The sequence below is a fragment of the Canis lupus genome, chromosome 2 (assembly GCF_048164855.1).
Source record: "Canis lupus baileyi chromosome 2, mCanLup2.hap1, whole genome shotgun sequence".
Lineage (NCBI taxonomy): Eukaryota > Metazoa > Chordata > Mammalia > Carnivora > Canidae > Canis > Canis lupus.
Genome location: NC_132839.1, coordinates 9,304,977 through 9,320,341, shown reverse-complemented (window position 1 = coordinate 9,320,341; position 15,365 = coordinate 9,304,977). Strand labels below are relative to the sequence as shown.

The 15,365-nt window shown below is 37.6% G+C and overlaps 1 protein-coding gene across 13 annotated transcripts in view; it reads left to right on the top strand.

Annotated features, from left to right (window-relative positions):
• PAM (peptidylglycine alpha-amidating monooxygenase) overlaps nucleotides 1–15,365 on the top strand; it is a 229,328-nt gene that overhangs the window by 149,101 nt on the left and 64,862 nt on the right. For all 13 annotated transcript variants that reach the window (XM_072789317.1, XM_072789290.1, XM_072789328.1 and 10 more), the window contains 2 exons: nucleotides 13,792–13,840; nucleotides 15,153–15,220. In XM_072789317.1, the coding sequence (XP_072645418.1) occupies nucleotides 13,792–13,840; nucleotides 15,153–15,220 (117 nt within the window). The remainder of the gene's footprint in view (nucleotides 1–13,791; nucleotides 13,841–15,152; nucleotides 15,221–15,365) is intronic.

Sequence of the window (15,365 nt, the reverse complement as noted above, 5' to 3'; positions counted from 1 at the left end):
TTAGCTGAATTACTACTCATCGTTTAAAACCATACTTCGGCCATGGAAAAAGCTCGGCAAAAATTAAGGAAAGAATTCTGTGACATTCAACTGGTGATGGGGAGTTTACAGTAAAGAATATTATATTATTATTATTAATTGTGTGGTACACATCATTCATATTAACAAAAACTATAATCGATTCATATGTGCACGCACATATGCATTCTTTTCCCCAGACACAATGTGTTACCAGTACACCAGTGAGTCCAGAATTTGAAATTTTAATGAGCTGCCCTGTTGATTTTGATGCAAACTAAACTTTAAAAATCAAGGCTCAGGGCACCCCAAGTGGCTCAGGGGTTTAGCATCCGCCTTCGGCCCAGGACGTGATCCTGGAGTCCCGGGATCGAGTCCCACGTCGGGCTCCCTGCATGGAGCCTGCTTCTCCCTCTGCCTGTGTCTCTGCCTGCCCCTCTCTCTCTCTCTCATGAATAAATAAATAAATAAAATATTTAAAAAATAAATAAAAATAAAAAAACAAAATAAAAATCAAGGCTCAGATTTTCCTAGTAAGAATTGAAGTTACTTCTGCATTTTTTCCCCAGTACTGCGGGTGTGTCAGGGCCATCTCCTGGGGCTTGGGACATGAGCGGAATAATTTGCACTTACCAAAATAAGTATAATTAAATCTCAATTCTCTTAAGAAAGGAGGAGCTTTGAAAGAGAAAAATGCATTTAATTACTGCCTGGTATTCTAGCACTTTCTTGATTTCACTTAGAAATTTGAAGGAGAGTTTATTCTTAACTTTTTCACAAAATTTGGTGTTTGCATTTCAAAAGGGTGTAATAGTAGAAGCCCCTTACAATGCATAGATGACTACTGGATATCCCCTCCCTATATATAGGTGGGCAAATGTTCCTTCTTTAAATCTAGATGAACCTATGTGAAGGGTGAGCAAAAATAAGTTATATTTCCCCCCACCTATTTTTTACATTTTTATTTTTAAGTGGAATGTGTGAAGTGACAGGGACGAGGAAGTGAGAGAAAGGCAGAGACCTTGAGACCAATTCTGAGAGAGAAATGATAGGCACGCAGGTCACATTCCACTTACCTAAAATCCTGTAGCTTCTTAGACCTTTTCAGATAAAGAGAAGAGATGGAAATATGACCGAGAAGGGTTGTTGAAAAGAAAAGCATCACCTCCTTTTCTTCTGAGAAGAAGGGAGTAAAAGCCATAGATCTTTAAGTGTTGTGTCCTAACATGTTTTTAAAGTGCTTGTTTTTAATGCCAGAGACGGAGTCTTCAGGGTGATGCAGTAGGAGCAATGCCCTGAAGGGCTCATCTAGCCCAACCCCTCCATTTTACAGAAATGGGGATCGATGCTCAGAAAGGTTAAGTGATTTGCCTAAGGTGATGTAGCTACTAGACCAATGCTATTAAAAACCAAAAAAAATAAATTAATTTGTGTTGGATTTCTCATTTGTATATGAGCCACAGTTCATGTCTTGACTCTATAAAACAAATAATGGAGTCAGGGTTTCTAATAGTCCTTGAACCACCAGCAACCGGGAGGAATGAGCTCATTCGTGCACAACAGAATACATATGAATAAAGACGGAGTTGTTTACCTCTTCTCATTTTTGCCTTTTCTTCCTGATGGATGAAGTAATCCACTTCCCTTTATCAAGCAGGGATGTATCTAAATCAGATTGCTTGATAATCCCACTGATTTCAGAAGAATTGAAATCGGATGTTCTTCACGTTCTTGTGTACCCTTCATTATACACAAGCAGCTTGATGTGAGTCATGGGAATGATTTTAGGTCTATTCAGTACCTCTCAAATGATCCAAAAGAAGCCTATTATCCTGCAATATTTTTTTTTTTTTTTGCTCTCGCCAATCTCTTCACATAAATGTGAGCTCCCTGCTTCCCTAGCTTCCTGCATTGCAACTTTGTTAATCATCCTCAGTATGGAAGACTAATGATCCTTATTCATTTCATTCATTCCATGGGACACCTGTTTATTTTAATACCTAAATATGGCCATTAAGGGTCAGAAATTACATTTTCATTCATTTGGTTACGGGAAGGCCTGTAAAGCACTGCAGCATTATTTCTTTTTTAAAGGATATATTCAGAATGTTTCTTGTCCCCAAAATGTATTTTTAAAGCAATTTAAAAAAAAATAAAATTAAAAAAAAATAAAGCAATTTAACAGTGAACAATATAATATTTAGCTTAAGTGATGTCTTTTTTAGGAAAAAAGAACGTTCCCTAATACCATTTAGTTTGTCGTATTTCAAATTTATTTTCTGGTGGTTTTTCAAGAAAACCTTATACTTTGCCTCCATTTACTCCTTCGCAACTCATGCTTTTGTAATCACTCGTTAATTATTAACTCCTATTTCAAAGTTAGTAACACTGCATAGTCCCAACTAATTAATTCCCTTTAAATTAACAGCAGATAACATTTCATTTTTTAACCAAAAGAAATCAAGAGGAGGAATAAAGTTACTTGCCATCAGCTCACATAAAAATTAGAAGATGCAGTTAAGTTTCAGTGACATCTAGTTCAGGGCATTGACACTCTCTAAGACATTTTTCTCATATTTCATCCATATTCCAGCTGGTTTCCTACCCCTCACCCTGTCCCTCACTGCTCCCCTCCATTGCCGTAGCATGTTTATGTTTGTTTACTACGTTCTAGGAATTCCAGCAAAAGATAGAAGTTCTTAAAGAGCTATGCAAGAATTTGTATATTCCATTTCCCATTTGCTCTTAATTCTCTTTTACGGGAGTTGACCGTCTTACTTATAAAATGGGGAAGATGACCCTAAATAAATCCATGATCAAAAAAGCATTTGATGAAAATGATTCAATTATAATATTTAGTGATATTTACAAAATATTCTATTAGAAGAATGTAATCCAACCTACCCTGGGCCTAGAGGAGACCCCACTAACCCCCTATTTCTGCCAACAGGAACATTAGTCTCCTCTTTATCCAATTTGGAAACTCTTCATCCTGCTCTCCATTTCTTTTCATTACATATTAATTCTCATTTTCTCTGTCTTTGAAAACCTTTAGGAGATTTTCTTATTGTAGGAATATTTCTCGCCCCCACACTTCTTAAGCCCCATGTTTTGGGGCAAGAATTTCTTATTCTTGTTTCCCCGACTTAAGTGTAGTATACCTCCTATAAATAACTGAAAGGAGGATAAAATCTGGTCAGTAACCACAGTTCCTTCTACACTCCCCCTTTATCTTACAGTGAAAAGACTTGCTTAAGGACTGAAGGAATTTTGAGAGATAACTTGAGTCATCAAGGGCTTTCAGTGTTTTTTTCATTAATGTGGGAGGGATACTTAGCACTTATATAGTACCTCTGAACTCGAAAGTGCTTTATAAATGTTATTCTATTCACATTACAACATAAACATACTGAATGACTGAAAATTAATGCTAAATCAAATATATGAGCTATAATGTTCAAAGTGTATTCCCTAATTAATACCACAGACTACATACATGCATAATTACATGTAAATTAGATACTTTAGATTAATTTTTTCATTGAAGAACTGAGCACAATACACAATAGTATTTTAAGTTGATGAAGACAATTGGGTGGAAAATGCAGACACTGATTTTAGATTGAGCTTCAAAGGCATATATTGCGGTTAAATTACTGCTTTTGCAGAATATAAACTTCCTGATTTCAAAACAAAGAAGGCTAGTGTTGCCTCTTTTTGTGTGTCATTCGTGAGCAGTAAAGGTTTAAGTTAAATAAAAGAGGGAGAACATGTTGCACAAAAGGGTTGAGAATTCCAGAAGGAGTGAAAGGTTACATACATAAAAATACTCTCAAAATGATTTAAAATCCATAATAGTTTTATGTGAGAAACACTTTTAGCTTTATGTTTCAAATTGAATTTAAAGCAGTATCTTTGAGGCACCTGCGTGGTTCAGTCAGTTAAGTGTCTGCCTTCAGCTCAGGTCATGATCCCTGGGATCGAGCCCTGCATCCAGCTCTCTACTCAGTGGGGAGTCTGCTTTTCCATCTCCCTCTGCCCCTAACCCTCCCCCACCCCACACACACTCATGTTCTCTCTCTCTCAAATAAATAAAATCTTTTAAAAAAGAAAAATGTAAAACAGCATCTTTGACTATAAATATTAAAATACCTTTTCATTCCATTATTTAATTTACCTAACACTTTTTGTATGACTCCTAGGCTTTTGCAGGTGCATTCAGCCCTCAGTGGGGAGAACAGACAATAATTACTGGGAGACTGCAGAAGAAAACTTAGATTATCATTTTTAAAATGAATATAAAAAATAGAGATACAGAAATAGCAAAAGTTGAAGGACTTTCACTGAGAGAAAGGGGAAAAAATATTTCGTAGTAACCAGGTGTGATATCTAAAATAGTCCAACCAAAGCCCATGAAGCTAGTGGACAACTGGTTAAAGGTGCCTGTTTTTAGCTAAAAGGCAACTCCAGAAGGACAAACAAATGTTTACATAGAGCATATCCATAACGTAAAGATTTAAAACTTAATGCCTCAGGAGTGGAACACAAATGGAAGGTTTTGCCTCTTGATCTGGGTGTGTTTACAAGGGTGTATATATGTTTTAATTCCTGAAGCTAGCTGTACCTTCTGTATTTTATAGTTCAGCAAAAAGCTCAAAAACCAATCAATAATTTAAAAACTCAGGGCCATTAAAAAATATATTGTATTTACCTAGGACTGGGGGGGTATCTTTTACTTCCTTAGAAGTATGATTCTGGAGCGGTTCATAATTGAGGGAAGGATTTTTTAAATCCTAAACTTTACTGTAGTTTAGTTCTGTTTTTTTGTTTTTTGTTTTTGTTTTTGTTTGTTTTTGTTTTTGCATTCGTGAAAGATGGAAACAGGAAGGTGCTCTGACATTAGTCACACCCTCCGCACAGAATGATCATAAAAGCACATTGGTGAGCTGGCCTGCCTGCCTTCCATTTGATCTCTTTTGGGAACAGAACAGGCCATCCTTTGTGAAAGTCGTCTTCTTGCAAGATGGATAAATGCATTTTCTCTTCCTTGCCACAGGACAAATGGAAGCTAGTAATTTCTAGTCCCATAGCAGTGAAATGAATACAAAATCAAAAGAGGCTAACTTGCCGCAGTGACAGCTTCAAAAGGAATTCCTTTTTGAAGTTTTTTTTTTTTTTTTTTTTTTTTTTTTTTTTTTGTAGTGCTGGTTTATTTAGCGCTGGAGCTTGTCTGCTCAGCCAGCTTTCCACAGCCTCCAGGAAACCCTCTGTACAGGCTGTGTCTGCATTAGCGGTGCCCCTCTTCCAGTGATATTTGCTAAGCAGACACACATTTGCCATGACAGCTCAAGGTGTGAGTGCTCTTTGAGTGGAGATTAACTGGAGAGCCCTGATACTCGGAGATGCTGATTTCAAGGAACTACGAATTCTCTAGGGGAAATTTGGTGACTCGGATTTTGTTTGGAAGGAACTCTAATCAAAAACTCCCGGGTCTGCATTTTCTGGTTAATTTGGAGGGTCGTGTTTTTACTGTTTACTGTCAAGTAACTTGAAGACGTGCCTTTATGGGGCACCTGGGTGACTCAGTTGCTTAAGCATCTGCCTTCCGCTCAGGTCTGGGCCTGCATGCAACCCCAGGTTGGGCTCCCTGCTTCCCTGGTCTGCGGGGAGCCTGCTTTTTCCCTCTCCCTGCTATTACCCTGCTGTGCTCTCTCTCTGTCCCTCTCTCTGTCTCTCTTTTAAATCAATCAATCTTAAAAGAAAAAGACCTGTATTTATAATGCAGGTGGTACCCCCCCACACGCACACACACAACATAAAGGAGCTGTGTCTTAGCCTCATTAAAACCAAAGCAAACGTAAGAGAAGACCCCAGCCTGCCGTTCCCTCTGCCCTTCCCTATTTGCCTTTTGTGCTTGTGTGCAGTGCTTCTGCTGCAGCATCTCAAATGTACAGAAATAACCTTTTTATATAACCACACAGTCCAAATGGATAGAAATAACTTTTTTTTTTTTTAACAATGTGGCGCAGCTGACAAAACTGACAGCACTCTGTTCCAAGGCAAAGGAAACTGGCTGTGTTGAATCTATTAAGAGACTGCATGCTCCACTCTCCCAAAGGAATTTCCAAGTAATTTTGACTACATGAAAATTTCCCTGACTTTAGAAATGAATCCCCAAGTAGTCTCCCATTGTTGGTCACCTTGGGAGCCGTGATGTAATCCCAGCAAAACCTCATCTGTCCCATTAACTTAATATTGTTCATTTAGAGCAAAGAACCATAAGGTAAAGATCAAGCCAGCTTAATAGGCAAATACTCATTACACTATCTATGTACATGCATTATTGCAAAATTATTGGTGTGTACTGTGGTCTCCTTGATTCATTTTTATCGGTTCAAGACAGAAAGTTGGGAAGGTGGCCTTTAACTTATGTTCAGAACACTCCGAGGGCACGGAAGCTTATGATGCAGTTGACTACTTGCTTACAGATTTTTGTGGAATATGTCTTTATCATTAAACATGTTATTTCTCGGTTTTGTTTTCTATAAGATCTGGCAATGGTTCCAGGCATGCTTTGTCAGTGCTTCCATAAGGAAAGGATCCATTAGCCAAAACTGTGTTTGGAATAGGAGATAATGGGTATGCTTTATCCTTTACCTTCCTAGGAGAGTGCAGTGAATTGAAATTCACTCTACGACTGTCTTTCGGAAGGACTTTTCCAATTAATGGAATGTAGTTTATAACAATACGTTGGTTCCCCCAGGATTGATGGTTAACCTTTTTTTTTATTTTTTATTTTTTATTTTTTTTAATAGAAGCAGGAAACAACCAGGACAAGATGAGCTCATGAAGTGTAGAAGGCTATCTCTAGAGGGAAAGATTAGGAGAGACCAGTAGTCTTCTAAGGACCTACAATCTAATAGGTTATTATCATGCATTATTCCACATCGTTACTTTACTACTTAGCCATGTATCCAAGCAGGAAGGACAAGCTATTATTAGAAAAGCAAGCTAAATAGTTTGGAATGGATAACCTCATATCCCATGCATTCAACCTCCCATTAAGAGAAATGAACTTCCTGCTTAAGTGGAGGTCCTTAAGTACCACTGGTTACTTATCCCTTCTTGCTTAATTCCTTTATCTTAGCTTTAGGGTATTTCATAGATAAAGTGCTTTGGAAGTATTGTAGAAATAGAACTCTTTTTTCTTTCAAGTAAGTAAGGTTTACTGAATATTAACATTGGAGCATTAGTTTTGATAGCCAGGTGTGTCCCAGTTAGCTGAATTACTTTGGCCAATGCTCTTAATCCCGGTAGCCTCTTTTTCCCTATCTGTAAAGAAAAAAGTAAGAATTGAACTCCATCATCTTCAGGGTTCCTTTCAATTCTGAAATTCTGAGTCTGTATATTTGATAAAGTACCTTGCTGTGGTTATACATCTCTGCCTCAGCAGAGGAGAGCAATTTCTCAAAAAAAGGCAAGCTTGAGACCCTTGTGGAGTGGTCATCCAGTTTTCATCTTGCTCAAGATTAGATTCTGATTGAATGCTATTTTCAAGTCTCATCCAATGTCTGGAAATACTTGTTTCTTCTGTTATCAGACTACTCTGTAGAAGTCTTACCACTCAACTACCAGTACTACATTACAGTCCTATGCTGCGAGGTGCTTCTGAGACATGATTCGACGTTCTTGATTTGTATCTCTTCCTAAAAATAATTCTAATTTCTCCACTGTTAATACCTTCACCATTATAAAAGCTTCTAGTTCATACAGATGCCATTATAGTGGAATATAATGACATGTAATGAAATCATTTGCCATGTCATCTGATACCTATCTAGTGAATGAAGTTTCATCGCCATATCTTGAAATCCATTAGGCTATAATGATGTCTTACTAAAAGAAAACAGGCATCCCAAAAGATCTCTTTAACCTGGATGTCTTGGGTTCAATCCTCAGTGAGTACAGAACATTAATAGCTAAGAGTTAAGTGTTCACCAGTGAACCTTGAAGAAAGAGTGAACCTATAGCACAATCCAGTGAAGAAGAGAATGATTTACTTTGGAATAAGAAAAGTAAAATAAGGTAAATGAAGCTAGCTGGAAGGAAGAGCTGTCAAGATTTTTGGATGAAGACAGTTGTGCGGGATAAGTAAATGTAGATTTAAAACAACAATTTCAGTATCAGGATAAAAAGGCCTCACTCTCTTTTTTCTACAAATGTAGGATCTGTTGAACTGACCTCTACTCTGGACCGCAGAAAGAAGCAAATTGTCTTGGGTCTGATCAAGGGGAGCTTTATTATTAAAAGTTGTGGAGAGACCTTAAAACAATGCTTTATCAGCTTTTTCACGGTCCTGTGGTACCCAATCCAAAAATTTTGTTTTATCAGACTGTGGTACTTACGACTTACTAGTATTTCTGTATTTCACTAATGACTGTGTATCTATCTGGTACAGACCCTGATGAATCAGCATTTCTATTCCCACTTTGAGAGTATCCCTATTTTGTGTGATGTCTTTAAAATACCATGTCAATTCTGATTCCCTTTTTTCACCATCTCTTTACTCATTTAATATTCCCATGTTCTCTCTCCTTTTCTTCTATCCCTGTGTTACTGGTTGAAGAAATTTTATGTGTTCCAGTTTCTTCGATTAAAGAAATTCCATACCCATGACTGAAAATATATTTCTTAAAAGAAAATATTCATATGTTGAAAACTTTGGAATCTACCAATAAAAAGAATAGTAATAACTGATATGTATTGGATTTTTACTATGCTCCATTTAGAGTGCTATATTCTTTACATAGATTATTTCATTTGTAGACTTTGGTTTCTTAGTGGCACCCGTATTGATCACAAATACTAATTTACTCAGTGTTAGAATCGGTAACCTTCCAGATCCTACTCATTTTAGGCAGAGGAACTCAGTAAGCACCTAGCTGAAACTGATAATGATCTTATAAGGCATTATGGTCAAGTAACTGTGTGATTAAAATGCACAGATTAATTTCAGACTTTCCACCCAACACATCCTACATTTACTTGTACAAATGTACAGTATTTGTATGGAAATACAAATTGGGGACAGAGTCTGTTTCCTGTTCTACCTTTCAGACAAATTCAGTCCCATAATTCCAGGCCTTTTTAGTTATTTGACTCATTACGGTTCCCATCTATTTTTAAGCTATGGAATTCCATTTCTCTGGTCTTCTGCCCTGTGTTAACCTTCCCATCTATTTCCTCGCCTCTCTTCTCTCCTGTTTACTTTCATTCCAGTCACAGAATCAGCCTTTCCGACCAGCTTTTTCAGCTGGCGCATGATTTTTATATTCTGAGTTCATTTTCTATACACTTCTTCACTATCTCAGCCCCGATTTCATTTTCTTTTGTTTTACATGGTAAAATATTAGCAAAGGCATTGATGTATATTTTTAATGACAGTGAACCTTTTAAGTTGTCATCCGTTTTTATGACGATGCATGTTAGAGACAGATTTCATATAGAGCCTGGTGAATTGAAATGAATTAATTCTTAGGAGGCTTCACATCTTGTGGCTGAAGCACCGTGTTACAATAGAAGGGCAGACAAAGTCAGAGCACACTGGAAATCATCGGTAAAATATGCAAAACTAGCAGAAAGTTCCAAGTTCACCAGAAGCAAGATCAGAGTAGAGACTATGGAAATAATAATGCATCACTGTGGCAAGGATCACATTGGGAGTGAGAAGGTCATAATCTTCACACCAGATACTAGGCTGAAACATGCTTCTCTCCAAAGCTCCTACTAGCTGTAGGAATATCAGTGGGTCCAGGAGCCCTGCGAGGCCCCAGACCACCTTGCTTGAGGGAGATCATTTTCCTTCTCCTGGGGCTTCTCACTGTGTGTGTGTGTGTGTGTGTGTGTGTATGTGTGTATACACACACACACACAAGCATATGTGCTCTTCAGGTCACACTGAAAAGTTGTACTGCACACAAGGAGTCACAATCATTTACGGTAATAAAATTTGACTGAAATAATATATATGAAGCAATTGACTCTAATAATGTCTAAGATGTCTATACATATGCTTTATAAGTATCGTTTTCACAACTTCTAGAATTTTGTTCAACTTGAGTTGTTAAAATGTGTACTTACCTATTACTAGGTAATAGAATTTCTTAAAGTCACACAGAATTATAACTGTCACCCCATGATTAAGTAATGATGATAATCTGAAGTTGTCCATAACCTAAAGTATAATATCTGCATGGTTACACACATACCCGCGCGCACACACACACACACACACACACGCAGCATAGTTTTTAGAAATGCCTCGTTTCTTGCTGATTCAGTGGATCAAATCTACTAGACGAATTTGATGTAAACAAATTCCTTCAGCAATGACTCAGAAATTCGATCTAGTGTGGTTTTTAAGTGATCTTGTAACTAATTTCCATTCTATATATTTTTTATTTCTTTAGCGTTTTATAAAACAGGCGTGATGTTTACTTTAGATCCTTGTCTTTCCAGTGGAGTGAGTGGTGCGACTGTGACTCACTTTTAAAACTCTAGGGACACCAAGTGGCTCAGCAGTTGAGCATCTGCCTTTGGCTCGGGGCGTGACCCTGGAGTCCTGGGATCGAGTCCCACATTGGGCTTCCTGCATGGAGCCCGCTTCGCCGTCTGCCTATGCCTCTGCCTCTCTCTCTCTCTGTGACTCTCATGAATAAATAAAAAAAAATTTTTTTTAAAAAAATCAAAACTCTAGAGTGAAGCACATGTACAACAATTACATAGCTATGGCTATTATATAATTTGGAGAAAATTATGGTGTGGTTATTAAAAAAGTCTTCATATTAAAATTTGATATATTTACTAACATACATAAGTTTTTGGCCTATTTTTGAGCTTTTGTGTAGAAAGCCACTCAATTTAGGCAAGTCTAATGAAGTACATTATCTAATAGACAGACGCTGTAATGTCGCTGGCAATAGGTGACGTGTTACTATTAGTAGCATTCCTGCTGCTCTTAATTTGGTGACAGTTTGTCTTTAGGATAAACTTCTTCAGTAGTTGCTGAAATGTGTTAATTGATTTATTAATTGTTCCCATTTAACTTCTGTAAAGTCGTGGTTACGAATATTAGCCAAGTTGGATATCAAAACGTGATTCACTTGGTTCCTTCAACGTAAAGATGTAATGGAAACCCCAAAGCAATTCTCATTTCACATTGGCCCTTTTGCTTGGATGGATGTTGTATGGGGAAAAATCTCTCTCCTGCTGTATTAGTAATGGCATTCAAAGATTACAAAGCCTAGCAATCAGTAATTAGTCATCTGTAAGTGCCAAGTACTGTGCCAGGTGAACACTTTATGTGATCCTGCCACTTTGCTTAAAACCATCCAATGAAAATCATCTTTTACCCAGAGAATAAAACCCAAACTCTTAACACACTCTGCATGGCGTGCACAATCTCTAGTCTCATAGCCGCTCCATCCTTCTGGGTCCACAGTAGATAAAATGGCTGGCCCGCCATCACATTGCCTGTTGAGTTTACTGTGTGACATTATCTTGTTTATATATTCAGTGTTTTGTTTTTCCATCTCTCTCCTCCCTCCATTTGCATTAGAGCAAAAAGTGCCATGAGAGCAAGAAACTTGACTATTGTCTTTCACTGTATTCCCAGTGTATGGAATAGTGTCTGGAGATAGCAGTTGCTCAATAAATATTAACTGAATGAATGACTGCCATTTCTCAAAACAACCTTGTAAGATAGATATGATTTTTTTATACACTTGAGAAATGTTTCCTAAATCGACTAAGCAAAATCACTCAGTCTCTGGAGTTTAGAATTCATTTGGCATGAATGAATGGTGTTCTTTCAACCATTCATTTTTGATCAGTGGATATTTACATAATTCATTGGCTAATCATTTCAAAAATAGTACAATCTGGGCATATTTACTATATCTCATGCAGTACACTTAGGAGACCTCATTCTTAAAAATAATTTTTTGATAAATTAAAAAAACAGTACTTAATTATCCTTTCTATATTTGAAAGCATAGACAAAAAATTAAGCCTGTTATTATTACTACTATTACTTTCTCATCTCTTTAAAACTCATTTTGAAATTTCATTTTATTTTTTAAATTTTTTTTAAGATTAATTTATTTTAGACAGCGATAGTGAGTGTGCTTGCACAAGCAGGAAGGGCAGAGGGAGAGAGAATCTCAAGTAGGCTCCACCCAGTACTGAGCATGGAGCCAGAGGCGGGCCTTGATCTCTTGACCCTGAGGTCAGGGGGAGTGGCAGGAAGAGGGAGAAGCAGGCTCCTCACTGAGCAAGGAGCCCGATGCTGGGCCAAGAGTCAGATACTTAACTGATTATGCCACGCAGGGACCCCAACTCACTTAAAATTAAAAACCAAAACAAAACAAAACAAAAAAACACCTTACTGAAATTATTATGAAAACAACACCACACTGGAATTTGATTTAGAAGTTTGGAAAGAGATCCGTTTGTAAAATGACAAAAACAAAGAAACCTGATTAAATATAAAATGTGTATCATTGCGTTTATTTCTGTCCTATCTTTGTTAAAATCAAGCTTAATACCATACCCAGAAATTTCCTTTGTGTTTTATTGCCAAAGTATTAAATATGATTTGTTACACTTTCTAAATTTTATCTCTGGTAAATCAAAACGTGTATCTTGTTTGGTAGGTTACCTGTTCCTATACATCACTGTGTGAAGCTACCTTTGTTTGTTTTCCTCGCAAGAATTAGAGCTGAAAGAAAAGAAATTTCCTTAAAACCGTTCCATCTGCTGTTATTTATTAGCACACTTCACTTTTTAATTTTGAGTGTCAATCTGTCAATCTTGCACACACATGCTAGTTATTTAAATTTAAAGGAAACTCAAAATTGAGATACAATGTTTTATAAATACTTCGAATAAAATGTGAAGTAGAAAGAATTTAGCATACACAGAAATGGAAGGAATGAGTAAGCATGAGTTACTGCTCATGCAGTAACAATGTGGTCACAGATCAGCAGGTTCAACAGAGATAAAACATAATAAAAATAAAAAATTTAATAATTTTTAATAAAAATTAAAATTTTTACCTTCTTTCTACTTGGGGAAGGTAAAAGGGAGAGGATTTGTAAGAGGTCTCTGAAGTGTCCTTGGCAAAAATAAAGAGATACTCACAGGCTTTCTGTTGAATTTGGGGTGAAAATTAGCATCAGGTTTCTATTTAGAAGGTGGGAATGGGCAAGGTTCAGAAACCAAACAAGGTGATCCCTGGACATACATCAAAGACATTTCAGACTCTAAACATGGTCATGTCTTGAAAGCTCAAACTATGGACGACTTCTGTTTTTGAAAAGTAGAGAAGCTAGTTGTTTGGAGCCAGCATGAAACAAACCATTCAGTTAATAGCCTTTTCTGGATCTTTCAACCATGCAGATCATTCATAGGGAGTAGCAACAGCTTTCTTCTGTGAGCTGTGACCGGTAGCACTTAGTATGGCTGCAGGAAGGCAGATGACTAGTCAGTTTGATGAGTCCAGAAAAAAAACCACGTACTGCTTGAAGTGATAGTTGTTGTTGCCGTCATGATGCATTGGAGATTCAGTATGTTTGTGAATATGAAAGTACTGTGAAACATAGTTTTGGGTTTTTTTTTTAATACTGAATTTAAATAATCATTTAAAATTTAGTAGTCTGAAATCCGCTTTTCACATTTTCATATTTAAGATGTGTATTTTGTCTGTGTTTTCAGATAATCACAAAGACTGTTCCGGTGTGTCCTTACACCTCACACGCCTGCCGTAAGTACTTCCAGTTACCATAGCTAAGTGACAACTTGAAGATCTTTGAGAACTTATAAGTGGGAAATCCACCCTATTTATTGTCTATTGCTGTGTAACAAATACCCTAAACTTAGTGGCTTAAAACAACAAATACTCTGAGCACAAGCATTAGCTAGAGGCTGTGGCTGGCGGTCTCACACAAAGGCTGCAATCAAAGGCTCAGCCAGGGTTGCAGCCGTCTCTCTGGGGGCTCCACTGGTGTGGAGCCACTTCCAGGATCATTCACACAGCTATTGACAAGGTTCAGTTGACTAGTTGGCCGTTGGCTGGAGGACTCCATCATTCTGTGCCCTGTCGACTCTCCAGGGCAGCGCACAATATGGCATCTGGTTCCCATCACAGCCAGCAAGAGGAAGCAAGAGAGGGCATGCAAGATGGAAACCGCAGCCTTGTTGTCGCCTGATGCCAGAAGTTTGTGGAAAATGTGGAAATCTGATAAAGAGTTGCCACAAATCTTCATACTCTGACTCCTATGGAAAAAAGTCAAATTGCTTTTGCCTTAATCTATGTGTTGGAAATAACCATCCCTAAGTCCAGGTACCATGCCCAAGAGAAGAGGAGTAGACAGGGGCACGGATGTCAGAGCTAGAGAATCACTGAGAGCTTTATTAGCCAGAATTCTGCAGAGAAACTGAACCAGTAGAATGAACACACACACACACACACACACACACACACACACGAACACACATACGTACAGAGAGAGAGTTACTTCAAGAAGTTGGCTTACACAGCTGTGGGGGCTGACAAGTCTTCGATCTGCAAGGCAGGCTGGAAATTGTGGCAGGAGTCCGTGTGGAGTCCTGAGTCCAACACAGTCTGCAGGCCTAATTCCCCCCTCTTCCTGGGACCTCAGCCTTCTCCCTTATGAGAGCCACCCACACGGTGAGTGGTAGTCCGCTTTACTCGAAGTCAGTAATTTAAATTTTGGTCAGATCTAAAAAATACCTTCACAGCAATATCTAGGCCAGTGTTTGACCAAACAGCTGGGCTCTATCACCTAAACACGCTGACATGTAGGATTAGCTATCACAGGAGCCATTCAGAGACTGCTGTCCACATGCACCATGCCATAAAAATGTCTTTTTTAGCTATTTTGCCCAAGAAAATGTTATTTTAAGGAAAAAAAATCTATTCTAGCTCTTTTTCCTTATTTTCATTTTCACATGAATCATAGTTTATAGACCAATGTATTGAAGTATATCTTATTTTTCTAAGGCTGTAGTTTTGATGTTCAAATGGTTGATATAAATGTTACTGTTTTGTGCAGACAGCCTTTAATTGCTGGCATGTACCTTATGATGTCTGTTGACACTGTTATTCCACCGGGAGAGAAAGGTAATTATCTTTTAATATTTAACCATTATCTCATTACTTAACCTATAGGAATGGATTTACAGTATATTTTTTATAAAATTTTGAAATGACCTCTATCCCTGAAAACCAAACCAATTCTTTATTATCCTTAGATTTTTAAATAGAT